General features: G+C 36.2%; 4 protein-coding genes and 1 non-coding gene across 5 annotated transcripts, besides 4 other annotated features; 4 read left to right on the top strand and 1 right to left on the bottom strand.

Annotated features, from left to right (window-relative positions):
- Nucleotides 1–344: 344 nt before the first annotated feature.
- Nucleotides 345–486: a long terminal repeat (Ty1 LTR).
- Nucleotides 487–820: a long terminal repeat (Ty1 LTR).
- Nucleotides 487–6,402: a mobile genetic element (YBLWTy1-1; Ty1 element, LTR retrotransposon of the Copia (Pseudoviridae) group; contains co-transcribed genes TYA Gag and TYB Pol, encoding proteins involved in structure and function of virus-like particles, flanked by two direct repeats).
- On the top strand, nucleotides 780–2,102 carry YBL005W-A (gag protein; the record flags this gene model as incomplete). Its single annotated transcript, NM_001180047.1, has 1 exon — nucleotides 780–2,102. One exon carries the CDS (start codon nucleotides 780–782, stop codon nucleotides 2,100–2,102), a length of 1,323 nt encoding a protein of 440 aa, NP_009550.1.
- On the top strand, nucleotides 780–6,048 carry YBL005W-B (gag-pol fusion protein; the record flags this gene model as incomplete). Its single annotated transcript, NM_001180048.2, is given in 1 exon segment — nucleotides 780–6,048. Coding segments are annotated over 1 exon segment (5,268 nt in total).
- Nucleotides 6,071–6,402: a long terminal repeat (Ty1 LTR).
- Nucleotides 6,403–6,524: 122 nt separating this feature from the next.
- YNCB0006W lies at nucleotides 6,525–6,606 on the top strand. Its single transcript has one exon. It is a non-coding gene; the product is annotated as a tRNA-Ser (tRNA).
- A 479-nt stretch (nucleotides 6,607–7,085) lies between these two features.
- UTP20 (Utp20p) lies at nucleotides 7,086–14,567 on the top strand (the record flags this gene model as incomplete). Its single annotated transcript, NM_001178244.1, has 1 exon — nucleotides 7,086–14,567. One exon carries the CDS (start codon nucleotides 7,086–7,088, stop codon nucleotides 14,565–14,567), a length of 7,482 nt encoding a protein of 2,493 aa, NP_009551.2.
- A 276-nt stretch (nucleotides 14,568–14,843) lies between these two features.
- Nucleotides 14,844–15,242, bottom strand: HTA2 (histone H2A; the record flags this gene model as incomplete). Its single annotated transcript, NM_001178243.1, has 1 exon — nucleotides 14,844–15,242. The coding sequence occupies one exon, from the start codon at nucleotides 15,240–15,242 to the stop codon at nucleotides 14,844–14,846; it is 399 nt and encodes a 132-aa protein (NP_009552.1).
- Between the last annotated feature and the right edge of the window lie 368 nt (nucleotides 15,243–15,610).

A 15,610-nucleotide genomic window follows, 5' to 3' on the forward strand; every position in this document is an offset into this window, starting at 1 on the left:
CCTTTCTGTTCGGTCTTCACATAAGATCAACGATTTCTTCATTAATTTTGGGCGCGCTGTTCAAAAAGGTCCTGGAATGCAGCTGTTCAGTAGATATTATATGTAATTATAGCCTCAACAATTTTTCTTGGATCGATTGGATGAGCTATTCACCCATAGAGGCTGGATTTTCCTTAGTTTGAGAATCTGCGACTCCTTCGCGTCTGACATCGGTCACTACGCTTTCTCTATTCTGCTGCCGTTGCGTTACTTTGATAAATTCATTTCTTTTTTTTTGTAATACAGAAGAATTTCTGGTAAGTTTTTGGCCTGTGCGTGTTCATAAGGGAAAGACATTGCGCATATAGGAAAATGTTAGAAGTTCAACATCGATAAAATGATATTGTGTAGAAACACCGATTCCCTTTTGTAGATTTCTATATCTTTGGGTATGACTTCTAGTATTATCTGTATATCTAATATTATAGTCTCTAACAACAGTGGAATTGTTGGAATAAAAATCCACTATCGTCTATCAACTAATAGTTATATTATCAATATATTATCATATACGGTGTTAAGATGATGACATAAGTTATGAGAAGCTGTCATCGAAGTTAGAGGAAGCTGAAGTGCAAGGATTGATAATGTAATAGGATAATGAAACATATAAAACGGAATGAGGAATAATCGTAATATTAGTATGTAGAAATATAGATTCCATTTTGAGGATTCCTATATCCTTGAGGAGAACTTCTAGTGTATATTCTGTATACCTAATATTATAGCCTTTATCAACAATGGAATCCCAACAATTATCTCAACATTCCCCGATTTTTCATGGTAGCGCCTGTGCTTCGGTTACTTCTAAAGAAGTCCAAACAACTCAAGATCCGTTAGACATTTCAGCTTCCAAAACAGAAGAATGTGAGAAGGTTTCCACTCAGGCTAATTCTCAACAGCCAACAACACCTCCCTCATCTGCTGTTCCAGAGAACCATCATCATGCCTCTCCTCAAGCTGCTCAAGTACCATTGCCACAAAATGGGCCGTACCCACAGCAGCGCATGATGAATACCCAACAAGCCAATATTTCTGGCTGGCCAGTATACGGGCACCCATCCTTGATGCCGTATCCACCTTATCAAATGTCACCTATGTACGCTCCACCTGGGGCACAATCACAGTTTACACAATATCCACAATATGTTGGAACACATTTGAACACCCCGTCACCTGAGTCAGGTAATTCATTTCCTGATTCATCCTCAGCAAAGTCTAATATGACATCCACTAATCAACATGTCAGACCACCGCCAATCTTAACCTCACCTAATGACTTTCTAAATTGGGTTAAAATATACATCAAATTTTTACAAAATTCGAATCTCGGTGATATTATTCCGACAGCAACAAGAAAAGCCGTACGTCAGATGACTGATGACGAACTCACCTTCTTATGTCACACCTTTCAACTATTTGCTCCATCTCAATTCTTACCCCCCTGGGTTAAAGACATCTTATCTGTTGATTATACAGATATCATGAAAATTCTTTCCAAAAGCATTAACAAAATGCAGTCTGATACTCAAGAGGTAAATGACATTACGACCCTAGCAACTTTGCATTATAATGGAAGTACACCTGCAGATGCATTTGAAGCAGAAGTCACAAACATTCTTGACAGACTAAACAACAATGGCATTCCTATCAATAACAAGGTAGCATGCCAATTCATTATGAGAGGTCTATCTGGCGAGTACAAATTTTTACCGTACGCACGTCATCGATGTATACATATGACAGTTGCTGATCTGTTTTCAGACATACATTCTATGTATGAAGAACAACAGGAATCAAAACGTAATAAATCTACTTATAGGAGAAGTCCGAGTGATGAGAAGAAAGACTCTCGCACCTATACGAATACAACCAAACCCAAATCCATAACTCGGAATTCCCAAAAACCAAATAATTCGCAATCAAGAACAGCCAGGGCTCATAACGTATCCACATTTAATAACTCTCCCGGCCCTGATAACGATCTCATAAGAGGATCGACTACTGAACCGATTCAATTGAAGAATACACACGACCTTCACCTTAGGCCAGGAACTTACTGAATCTACGGTAAATCACACTAATCATTCTGATGATGAACTCCCTGGACACCTCCTTCTTGATTCAGGAGCATCACGAACCCTTATAAGATCTGCTCATCACATACACTCAGCATCATCTAATCCTGACATAAACGTAGTTGATGCTCAAAAAAGAAATATACCAATTAACGCTATTGGTGACCTACAATTTCACTTCCAGGACAACACCAAAACATCAATAAAGGTATTGCACACTCCTAACATAGCCTATGACTTACTCAGTTTGAATGAATTGGCTGCAGTAGATATCACAGCATGCTTTACCAAAAACGTCTTAGAACGATCTGACGGCACTGTACTTGCACCTATCGTAAAATATGGAGACTTTTACTGGGTATCTAAAAAGTACTTGCTTCCATCAAATATCTCCGTACCCACCATCAATAATGTCCATACAAGTGAAAGTACACGCAAATATCCTTATCCTTTCATTCATCGAATGCTTGCACATGCCAATGCACAGACAATTCGATACTCACTTAAAAATAACACCATCACGTATTTTAACGAATCAGATGTCGACTGGTCTAGTGCTATTGACTATCAATGTCCTGATTGTTTAATCGGCAAAAGCACCAAACACAGACATATCAAAGGTTCACGACTAAAATACCAAAATTCATACGAACCCTTTCAATACCTACATACTGACATATTTGGTCCAGTTCACAACCTACCAAAAAGTGCACCATCCTATTTCATCTCATTTACTGATGAGACAACAAAATTCCGTTGGGTTTATCCATTACACGACCGTCGCGAGGACTCTATCCTCGATGTTTTTACTACGATACTAGCTTTTATTAAAAACCAGTTTCAGGCCAGTGTCTTGGTTATACAAATGGACCGTGGTTCTGAGTATACTAACAGAACTCTCCATAAATTCCTTGAAAAAAATGGTATAACTCCATGCTATACAACCACAGCGGATTCCCGAGCACATGGAGTCGCTGAACGGCTAAACCGTACCTTATTAGATGACTGCCGTACTCAACTGCAATGTAGTGGTTTACCGAACCATTTATGGTTCTCTGCAATCGAATTTTCTACTATTGTGAGAAATTCACTAGCTTCACCTAAAAGCAAAAAATCTGCAAGACAACATGCTGGCTTGGCAGGACTTGATATCAGTACTTTGTTACCTTTCGGTCAACCTGTTATCGTCAATGATCACAACCCTAACTCCAAAATACATCCTCGTGGCATCCCAGGCTACGCTCTACATCCGTCTCGAAACTCTTATGGATATATCATCTATCTTCCATCCTTAAAGAAGACAGTAGATACAACTAACTATGTTATTCTTCAGGGCAAGGAATCCAGATTAGATCAATTCAATTACGACGCACTCACTTTCGATGAAGACTTAAACCGTTTAACTGCTTCATATCAATCGTTCATTGCGTCAAATGAGATCCAACAATCCAATGATCTTAACATAGAATCAGACCATGACTTTCAATCTGATATTGAACTATATCCTGAGCAACCGAGAAATGTCCTTTCAAAAGCTGTGAGTCCAACCGATTCCACACCCCCGTCAACTCATACTGAAGATTCGAAACGTGTTTCTAAAACCAATATTCGCGCACCCAGAGAAGTTGACCCCAACATATCTGAATCTAATATTCTTCCATCTAAGAAGAGATCTAGCACCCCCCAAATTTCCGATATCGAGAGTACCGATTCGGGTGGTATGCATAGATTAGATGTTCCTTTACTTGCTCCCATGTCCCAATCTAACACACATGAGTCGTCGTACGCCAGTAAATCTAAAGATTTCAGACACTCAGACTCGTACAGTGACAATGAGACTAATCATACAAACGTACCAATATCCAGTACGGGTGGTACCAATAATAAAACTGTTCCGCAGACAAGCGAACAGGAGACTGAGAAAAGGATTATACACCGTTCACCTTCGATCGATACTTCCTCATCAGAAAGTAATTCACTACACCACGTCGTTCCTATCAAAACGTCAGATACCTGTCCTAAGGAGAATACAGAGGAATCTATAATTGCTGATCTTCCACTTCCCGATCTGCCTCCAGAACCTCCTACCGAATTATCAGACTCCTTTAAGGAACTTCCACCGATCAATTCTCGTCAAACTAATTCCAGTTTGGGTGGTATTGGTGACTCTAATGCCTATACTACTATCAACAGTAAGAAAAGATCATTAGAAGATAATGAAACTGAAATTAAGGTATCACGAGACACATGGAATACTAAGAATATGCGTAGTTTAGAACCTCCGAGATCGAAGAAACGAATTCACCTGATTGCAGCTGTAAAAGCAGTAAAATCAATCAAACCAATACGAACAACCTTACGATACGATGAGGCAATCACCTATAATAAAGATATTAAAGAAAAAGAAAAATATATCGAGGCATACCACAAAGAAGTCAATCAACTGTTGAAGATGAAAACTTGGGACACTGACAAATATTATGACAGAAAAGAAATAGACCCTAAAAGAGTAATAAATTCAATGTTTATCTTCAACAGGAAACGTGACGGTACTCATAAAGCTAGATTTGTTGCAAGAGGTGATATTCAGCATCCTGACACTTACGACTCAGGCATGCAATCCAATACCGTACATCACTATGCATTAATGACATCCCTGTCACTTGCATTAGACAATAACTACCATATTACACAATTAGACATATCTTCGGCATATTTGTATGCAGACATCAAAGAAGAATTATACATAAGACCTCCACCACATTTAGGAATGAATGATAAGTTGATACGTTTGAAGAAATCACTTTATGGATTGAAACAAAGTGGAGCGAACTGGTACGAAACTATCAAATCATACCTGATAAAACAATGTGGTATGGAAGAAGTTCGTGGATGGTCATGCGTATTTAAAAACAGTCAAGTGACAATTTGTTTATTCGTAGATGATATGGTATTGTTTAGCAAAAATCTAAATTCAAACAAAAGAATTATAGACAAGCTTAAGATGCAATACGACACCAAGATTATAAATCTAGGCGAAAGTGATGAGGAAATTCAATATGACATTCTTGGCTTGGAAATCAAATACCAAAGAGGTAAATACATGAAATTGGGTATGGAAAACTCATTAACTGAAAAAATACCCAAACTAAACGTACCTTTGAACCCAAAAGGAAGGAAACTTAGCGCTCCAGGTCAACCAGGTCTATATATAGACCAGCAAGAACTAGAGCTAGAAGAAGATGATTACAAAATGAAGGTACATGAAATGCAAAAGCTGATAGGTCTAGCATCATATGTTGGATATAAATTTAGATTTGACCTATTATACTACATCAACACACTTGCACAACATATACTATTTCCGTCCAAGCAAGTGTTAGATATGACATATGAATTGATACAGTTCATATGGAATACGAGAGATAAGCAATTAATATGGCACAAAAGCAAACCTGTTAAGCCAACAAATAAATTAGTTGTTATAAGCGATGCCTCGTATGGTAACCAACCGTATTATAAATCACAAATTGGCAACATATATTTACTTAATGGAAAAGTAATTGGAGGAAAGTCCACCAAGGCTTCATTAACATGTACTTCAACCACGGAAGCAGAAATACACGCAATAAGTGAATCTGTCCCATTATTAAATAATCTAAGTTACCTGATACAAGAACTCGACAAGAAACCAATTACCAAAGGATTACTAACCGACAGTAAATCTACAATCAGTATAATTATATCCAATAATGAAGAGAAATTTAGAAACAGATTTTTTGGTACTAAAGCAATGAGACTGAGAGATGAAGTATCAGGAAATCATCTGCACGTATGCTATATCGAAACCAAAAAGAATATTGCAGACGTAATGACCAAACCTCTTCCGATAAAAACATTCAAACTATTAACAAACAAATGGATTCATTAGATCTATTACATTATGGGTGGTATGTTGGAATAAAAATCCACTATCGTCTATCAACTAATAGTTATATTATCAATATATTATCATATACGGTGTTAAGATGATGACATAAGTTATGAGAAGCTGTCATCGAAGTTAGAGGAAGCTGAAGTGCAAGGATTGATAATGTAATAGGATAATGAAACATATAAAACGGAATGAGGAATAATCGTAATATTAGTATGTAGAAATATAGATTCCATTTTGAGGATTCCTATATCCTTGAGGAGAACTTCTAGTATATTCTGTATACCTAATATTATAGCCTTTATCAACAATGGAATCCCAACAATTATCTCAACATTCCCCCATTTCTCAGGAATCCCAACAGTTATGACAAAATTTATCAGAATTCCCAGTTTCATACATGTTTGATATTTATAGATAATTCATAATGACGGTTTATTTATTCTGGTAAGTTATGATATCATGTAAAACGAGGCAACTTGGCCGAGTGGTTAAGGCGAAAGATTAGAAATCTTTTGGGCTTTGCCCGCGCAGGTTCGAGTCCTGCAGTTGTCGTTATTTTTTGGACAGTAATAAGAGTACGTAAAGTCAATGGAATACGTGGTAAAAGCATCACGTTTATGTTTTATTAAAAGATTGGCATAGAACTTGGCCTTCTTCGTAACGACTTATCACCCGTTAAAAGTATGCTATATGAGTTATATCGGCTGCAGTGTATTTCTTCCTGGCTCATTTAAAGCTAATGAAATGTACCTCTCGCTTCATTTTCTAAGGTAGTGTTTTGAAGGCGTATGTATGTAATGTCACCCGGACTTTTGTAAAGAAAAAATTTTGAGTTTATGTCTTTCCGAAAATTTTTACCGATGAGCATTGAAAAGTTGCATTATTAAATTTGGTAGCGTAAAAACCACCGATTAAACAGGTAGTGTAGGTTGTAAATTAAAGATCATATTCTTTCCTGTTTACATCCAGTTTTACGTTGTTGGCCGTATTGGTATATTTCTAGTATCAGTTACACATATTTCATTGAAAGTATGGCTAAACAAAGACAAACTACTAAATCGTCTAAGCGATATAGATATTCTTCCTTCAAGGCTAGGATTGACGATTTGAAGATTGAACCGGCTAGAAATTTGGAAAAAAGGGTACATGATTATGTCGAGTCGTCGCATTTTCTCGCTTCCTTTGATCAGTGGAAAGAAATTAATTTAAGTGCCAAATTTACGGAGTTTGCAGCGGAAATTGAGCATGATGTTCAAACATTACCCCAAATACTATATCATGATAAAAAGATTTTTAATTCTTTGGTTTCATTCATTAACTTTCACGATGAGTTTTCTTTGCAACCGCTTCTGGACCTCTTGGCTCAATTTTGTCATGATTTAGGTCCAGATTTTCTTAAATTTTATGAAGAAGCTATCAAAACTTTAATAAATCTGTTAGACGCTGCTATAGAATTTGAGTCATCTAATGTTTTTGAGTGGGGTTTCAACTGTTTGGCTTATATTTTCAAGTATCTCTCGAAATTTTTGGTTAAAAAACTGGTACTCACATGTGATCTTTTAATTCCACTATTGTCTCATTCTAAGGAATATCTTTCAAGATTTTCAGCAGAAGCATTATCTTTTTTAGTAAGAAAGTGTCCTGTTTCTAACTTGCGCGAGTTTGTTAGATCAGTTTTTGAAAAGTTAGAGGGAGATGATGAGCAAACTAACCTCTACGAAGGGCTTCTGATATTATTCACAGAATCCATGACGTCAACGCAAGAAACTCTGCATTCGAAAGCTAAAGCTATCATGAGCGTTCTTTTGCATGAAGCTTTGACCAAATCATCCCCGGAAAGATCTGTTTCATTGCTCTCAGATATTTGGATGAACATTAGTAAGTACGCCTCAATCGAAAGTTTACTTCCAGTCTATGAAGTTATGTATCAGGATTTTAACGATTCTCTCGATGCCACCAATATCGATAGAATATTAAAAGTATTGACAACAATTGTCTTCTCGGAAAGTGGTAGAAAAATTCCTGATTGGAATAAAATTACTATCCTAATTGAAAGAATAATGAGTCAAAGTGAAAATTGTGCTTCGCTTTCACAGGATAAAGTGGCTTTCCTATTTGCTTTATTTATTCGTAACAGTGACGTGAAAACTTTAACATTATTCCACCAAAAACTTTTTAACTACGCTTTAACAAATATATCTGACTGTTTCCTTGAATTCTTTCAATTTGCTTTAAGGCTAAGCTATGAAAGAGTATTTTCATTCAATGGATTAAAATTCCTACAGTTATTTTTAAAGAAAAATTGGCAATCACAAGGAAAAAAAATTGCACTTTTTTTTCTAGAAGTAGATGATAAGCCTGAACTGCAGAAAGTACGGGAAGTAAATTTCCCAGAAGAATTTATTTTATCTATCAGAGATTTTTTTGTCACAGCAGAAATTAATGATTCGAATGACCTTTTCGAAATATATTGGCGAGCTATAATTTTTAAATATTCGAAATTACAGAATACAGAAATTATTATCCCATTGCTTGAACGTATCTTTTCAACTTTTGCATCACCAGATAATTTTACGAAAGATATGGTCGGTACACTCTTAAAAATATATCGTAAAGAAGACGACGCTTCAGGGAATAATCTATTAAAGACTATTCTGGATAATTACGAAAACTATAAAGAAAGTTTAAACTTTTTAAGAGGATGGAACAAGTTAGTGAGTAATCTTCATCCTTCAGAAAGCTTAAAAGGACTAATGTCACACTATCCAAGTCTACTCCTTAGCTTGACAGATAATTTTATGTTGCCTGATGGGAAGATTCGTTATGAAACTTTAGAATTAATGAAGACATTAATGATTTTGCAGGGTATGCAAGTACCTGACCTCCTTTCTTCATGTATGGTTATCGAGGAAATACCTCTTACACTACAAAATGCCAGAGATTTAACCATTAGAATCAAGAATGTTGGTGCCGAATTCGGAAAAACCAAAACAGACAAGCTAGTATCCTCTTTCTTTCTCAAATACTTATTTGGCCTTCTTACCGTTAGATTCTCTCCAGTTTGGACTGGTGTTTTTGACACTCTTCCTAATGTTTACACAAAAGATGAAGCCCTCGTTTGGAAACTTGTGCTATCATTCATTAAACTTCCTGATGAAAATCAAAATTTGGATTACTACCAGCCTCTTCTTGAAGATGGTGCAAACAAAGTTCTGTGGGATTCGAGTGTAGTGAGGTTAAGGGACACTATTGATACGTTCTCACATATTTGGTCAAAGTATTCTACTCAAAATACGAGCATTATATCTACTACTATTGAAAGAAGGGGGAACACCACCTACCCAATTTTAATTAGAAATCAGGCTCTAAAAGTTATGCTATCGATTCCTCAAGTTGCTGAAAATCACTTCGTCGACATCGCACCTTTTGTTTATAATGACTTCAAGACTTACAAAGATGAAGAGGATATGGAAAATGAACGTGTTATTACTGGTTCATGGACAGAAGTTGATAGAAACGTGTTTTTAAAGACTTTAAGCAAGTTCAAAAATATAAAGAATGTTTATAGTGCAACAGAATTGCACGATCATCTGATGGTACTGTTGGGTAGCCGTAATACAGACGTTCAGAAGCTTGCGTTGGACGCACTTCTTGCATACAAAAATCCAACGTTGAATAAATATAGAGATAATTTGAAAAATCTACTAGATGACACCTTATTCAAGGACGAGATTACGACTTTTTTAACCGAAAATGGGTCGCAGTCTATCAAGGCTGAGGACGAAAAGGTAGTCATGCCTTATGTCCTTAGAATTTTCTTCGGTCGAGCACAAGTCCCCCCAACTAGTGGACAGAAAAGAAGCCGCAAAATAGCTGTCATTTCAGTTTTGCCAAATTTTAAGAAGCCATATATTAATGATTTTTTGAGTTTGGCTAGTGAAAGGCTGGATTATAATTATTTTTTTGGGAACAGCCATCAAATAAATAGCTCAAAGGCTACCTTGAAAACTATCAGACGGATGACTGGTTTCGTTAACATTGTAAATTCTACTCTGTCTGTATTAAGAACAAATTTTCCTTTGCATACTAATTCAGTGCTGCAGCCGTTGATCTATTCAATTGCTATGGCATACTATGTCTTAGATACTGAGAGCACAGAGGAGGTACATTTAAGAAAGATGGCAAGTAATTTAAGGCAACAAGGTCTAAAATGTTTAAGTAGTGTCTTTGAATTTGTTGGAAATACATTTGATTGGTCTACTTCTATGGAAGATATTTACGCCGTTGTAGTTAAGCCTCGTATTTCACATTTTTCGGATGAAAACTTACAACAACCCTCCTCTTTACTAAGACTTTTCCTTTATTGGGCACACAATCCATCTCTGTACCAGTTTTTGTATTACGATGAATTTGCAACTGCCACTGCATTGATGGACACCATATCAAACCAACACGTTAAGGAAGCTGTTATTGGCCCAATAATTGAAGCGGCGGACTCAATTATTAGAAATCCAGTAAATGATGATCACTACGTAGATTTGGTGACTCTCATCTGCACATCATGTCTGAAAATACTTCCTTCGCTATATGTCAAACTTTCTGACTCAAACTCGATTTCCACATTTTTGAATTTGCTAGTTAGTATCACTGAGATGGGATTTATTCAAGATGATCATGTTAGAAGTCGTTTAATTAGTTCATTAATATCAATATTAAAAGGAAAGCTAAAAAAACTGCAGGAAAATGATACCCAAAAAATTTTGAAAATATTAAAGCTGATAGTTTTCAACTACAATTGTTCTTGGAGTGATATTGAAGAACTATACACTACCATATCTTCTTTGTTCAAAACATTTGACGAGCGAAACCTCAGGGTTTCCTTGACAGAGCTCTTCATAGAACTCGGTAGAAAAGTTCCTGAATTAGAAAGTATTTCGAAATTGGTTGCGGACTTGAATTCATACTCCTCATCACGTATGCATGAATATGATTTTCCTAGAATTTTATCAACTTTCAAGGGGTTAATTGAAGATGGTTATAAGTCCTACAGTGAGTTAGAGTGGTTACCTCTGTTGTTCACCTTTTTACATTTTATCAATAATAAGGAAGAACTTGCGTTAAGAACAAACGCATCCCACGCTATAATGAAGTTTATTGACTTCATTAACGAAAAGCCTAATCTTAATGAAGCTTCAAAATCGATTTCTATGCTGAAGGATATACTTTTACCCAATATAAGGATTGGCCTCAGAGACTCCCTAGAAGAGGTACAAAGTGAGTATGTATCAGTGCTATCATATATGGTAAAAAACACGAAATATTTCACCGACTTCGAAGATATGGCCATTTTACTGTACAATGGTGATGAAGAAGCAGATTTTTTTACAAACGTTAATCATATTCAGCTTCATCGTCGTCAGAGAGCCATTAAAAGACTAGGTGAACATGCTCATCAACTCAAAGATAACAGTATATCCCATTATTTAATTCCAATGATCGAACATTATGTCTTTTCGGATGATGAAAGATACAGAAATATTGGAAATGAGACCCAAATAGCCATCGGAGGGTTGGCGCAGCACATGAGTTGGAATCAATACAAAGCTCTTCTTAGAAGGTACATTTCTATGTTGAAAACCAAGCCTAACCAAATGAAGCAAGCCGTACAATTAATTGTTCAACTTTCTGTTCCACTTAGAGAAACTCTTCGTATCGTAAGAGATGGGGCTGAGTCGAAACTTACTTTGAGCAAATTTCCTTCCAACTTAGATGAACCCAGTAATTTTATTAAGCAAGAATTGTATCCGACTCTTTCGAAAATTCTTGGCACTAGAGATGACGAAACTATAATTGAAAGAATGCCTATTGCGGAGGCATTAGTTAATATTGTTTTAGGGCTCACAAATGATGATATTACTAATTTCCTCCCTAGTATTCTAACAAATATTTGCCAAGTTTTGAGAAGTAAATCCGAAGAATTAAGAGATGCAGTAAGAGTAACCTTGGGTAAAATCAGTATTATCTTGGGCGCTGAGTATCTTGTCTTTGTGATAAAGGAATTAATGGCTACATTAAAACGTGGTTCTCAAATTCATGTGTTAAGTTACACTGTCCACTACATATTAAAGAGTATGCACGGAGTCTTAAAACACTCCGATTTGGATACCTCGTCCAGTATGATTGTTAAGATTATAATGGAAAATATCTTTGGGTTCGCTGGTGAAGAAAAAGACTCTGAGAATTATCATACAAAAGTGAAAGAAATTAAGAGTAATAAAAGCTATGATGCTGGTGAAATTCTCGCCTCAAACATCAGCCTGACAGAATTTGGAACATTACTCTCTCCTGTGAAGGCTTTGTTGATGGTCAGAATTAATCTAAGAAATCAAAACAAACTGAGTGAATTATTGAGACGATATTTGTTGGGTTTAAATCATAATAGTGACTCTGAGTCAGAAAGTATCCTCAAGTTCTGCCATCAGCTTTTCCAGGAATCAGAAATGAGTAATTCCCCTCAAATACCAAAGAAAAAAGTGAAAGACCAAGTAGATGAAAAAGAAGACTTTTTCTTGGTAAATTTGGAGTCGAAATCTTATACCATCAACTCAAACAGTTTGCTTTTGAACAGCACTTTACAAAAATTTGCTTTAGACTTACTTAGGAACGTAATAACGAGACACCGCTCCTTTTTAACTGTCTCGCACCTAGAGGGTTTTATTCCATTTTTGAGAGATTCGTTACTTTCGGAAAATGAAGGTGTGGTAATTAGTACTTTACGTATCCTGATTACATTAATTAGGCTAGATTTTTCCGATGAATCTAGTGAAATCTTCAAAAACTGTGCGAGGAAGGTACTAAATATTATCAAGGTTTCTCCTTCAACTTCAAGCGAATTATGCCAAATGGGTTTAAAGTTTCTTTCTGCCTTTATACGTCACACAGATTCAACATTAAAGGATACTGCTTTGAGTTATGTTCTAGGGAGGGTCTTACCAGATTTAAATGAACCAAGCAGACAAGGCCTTGCTTTTAATTTCCTAAAAGCACTTGTTTCAAAACATATCATGCTTCCAGAACTCTATGACATTGCGGATACTACTAGGGAAATCATGGTCACAAACCACTCAAAAGAAATTAGGGATGTATCCAGGAGCGTTTACTACCAATTTTTAATGGAATATGACCAAAGTAAGGGTCGTTTAGAAAAGCAGTTCAAATTTATGGTCGACAATTTACAGTATCCTACCGAGTCCGGCCGTCAGTCCGTAATGGAATTGATCAATTTGATTATTACAAAGGCTAATCCTGCTTTACTATCCAAATTATCATCTTCCTTCTTTCTGGCGCTAGTTAATGTTTCTTTTAATGATGATGCGCCAAGATGCCGTGAGATGGCTTCAGTATTGATTTCCACCATGCTTCCAAAGCTTGAAAATAAGGACCTTGAAATTGTTGAAAAATATATAGCCGCTTGGCTAAAACAGGTTGATAATGCATCCTTTTTAAATCTTGGGTTGAGAACTTATAAGGTCTACTTGAAAAGTATTGGGTTTGAACATACTATTGAGCTAGACGAGCTTGCCATCAAGCGTATAAGGTACATTTTGAGCGATACGTCGGTAGGATCAGAACATCAGTGGGATTTGGTATACTCAGCTTTAAATACGTTCTCATCTTATATGGAAGCAACAGAGAGCGTTTATAAACATGGTTTCAAAGACATATGGGATGGTATTATCACATGTCTCTTGTATCCGCACTCATGGGTCCGTCAATCGGCGGCAAATCTTGTTCATCAACTCATAGCCAATAAGGATAAGCTGGAGATATCATTAACCAATCTGGAAATTCAAACCATTGCAACAAGAATTCTTCACCAATTAGGTGCGCCTTCTATTCCGGAGAATCTTGCGAACGTCTCAATAAAAACATTAGTTAATATCAGTATCCTATGGAAGGAGCAACGCACGCCGTTCATAATGGATGTATCAAAACAAACTGGAGAGGATCTAAAATATACTACCGCCATTGATTATATGGTAACTCGAATTGGTGGTATTATCAGGTCGGATGAACATCGTATGGATTCTTTTATGTCGAAGAAGGCGTGTATTCAGTTATTGGCCTTATTAGTTCAAGTTCTGGACGAAGACGAAGTAATTGCAGAAGGGGAAAAGATATTATTGCCGCTATATGGTTATTTAGAAACATATTACTCAAGAGCAGTTGATGAAGAACAGGAAGAACTACGCACTCTTTCAAACGAATGTTTAAAAATACTGGAAGACAAATTGCAAGTATCCGATTTTACAAAAATATACACTGCTGTCAAACAGACCGTATTAGAAAGAAGAAAGGAAAGGAGATCTAAAAGGGCAATTCTGGCTGTTAACGCTCCACAAATTTCTGCTGATAAAAAGTTGAGAAAGCATGCGAGATCGAGGGAAAAGAGAAAGCATGAAAAGGATGAAAATGGGTATTATCAAAGACGTAACAAAAGAAAGAGAGCCTAGCTGTAATATATCTTTATAACATGTATACTAATGAATAAAAAATCCAAGTTATAACGTCAAAGCTGTAGTACGTTAGCATTTCCGTAAGTAAAACCGTAAACTTGATACGTTTTTTATTTTCTTTATTAATAGTAATACTATACACTGTCTTTAATAAAACGACGCTATTTATAAAACTGTTAGATAAAAGACATACCAGTCTTCCTCATATGACCTACTTTAAAACCCCAAATGACAAGAATGTTTGATTTGCTTTGTTTCTTTTCAACTCAGTTCTTACAGTTCTTGAGAAGCTTTGGCAGTCTTGGCAGACTTCTTTGGCAACAAGTTTTGGTGAATGTTTGGCAAAACACCACCTTGGGCGATGGTAACATTACCCAATAGCTTGTTCAATTCATCATCATTTCTGATGGCCAATTGTAAATGTCTTGGAATAATTCTGGTTTTTTTGTTATCTCTAGCAGCATTACCAGCCAATTCTAAAATTTCAGCAGCCAAATATTCTAAGACAGCAGTTAGATAGACTGGAGCACCAGAACCAATTCTCTGGGCGTAGTTACCTCTTCTTAGCAATCTGTGCACTCTACCAACTGGGAATGTTAAACCAGCTTTAGCAGATCTAGATTGAGAAGCTTTAGCAGCTGAACCAGCTTTACCACCTTTACCACCGGACATTATATATTAAATTTGCTCTTGTTCTGTACTTTCCTAATTCTTATGTAAAAAGACAAGAATTTATGATACTATTTAATAACAAAAAACTACCTAAGAAAAGCATCATGCAGTCGAAATTGAAATCGAAAAGTAAAACTTTAACGGAACATGTTTGAAATTCTAAGAAAGCATACATCTTCATCCCTTATATATAGAGTTATGTTTGATATTAGTAGTCATGTTGTAATCTCTGGCCTAAGTATACGTAACGAAAATGGTAGCACGTCGCGTTTATGGCCCCCAGGTTAATGTGTTCTCTGAAATTCGCATCACTTTGAGAAATAATGGGAACACCTTACGCGTGAGCTGTGCCCACCGCTTCGCCTAAT

Source organism: Saccharomyces cerevisiae, chromosome II, assembly GCF_000146045.2.
Source record: "Saccharomyces cerevisiae S288C chromosome II, complete sequence".
Taxonomy (NCBI): Eukaryota; Fungi; Ascomycota; class Saccharomycetes; order Saccharomycetales; family Saccharomycetaceae; genus Saccharomyces; species Saccharomyces cerevisiae.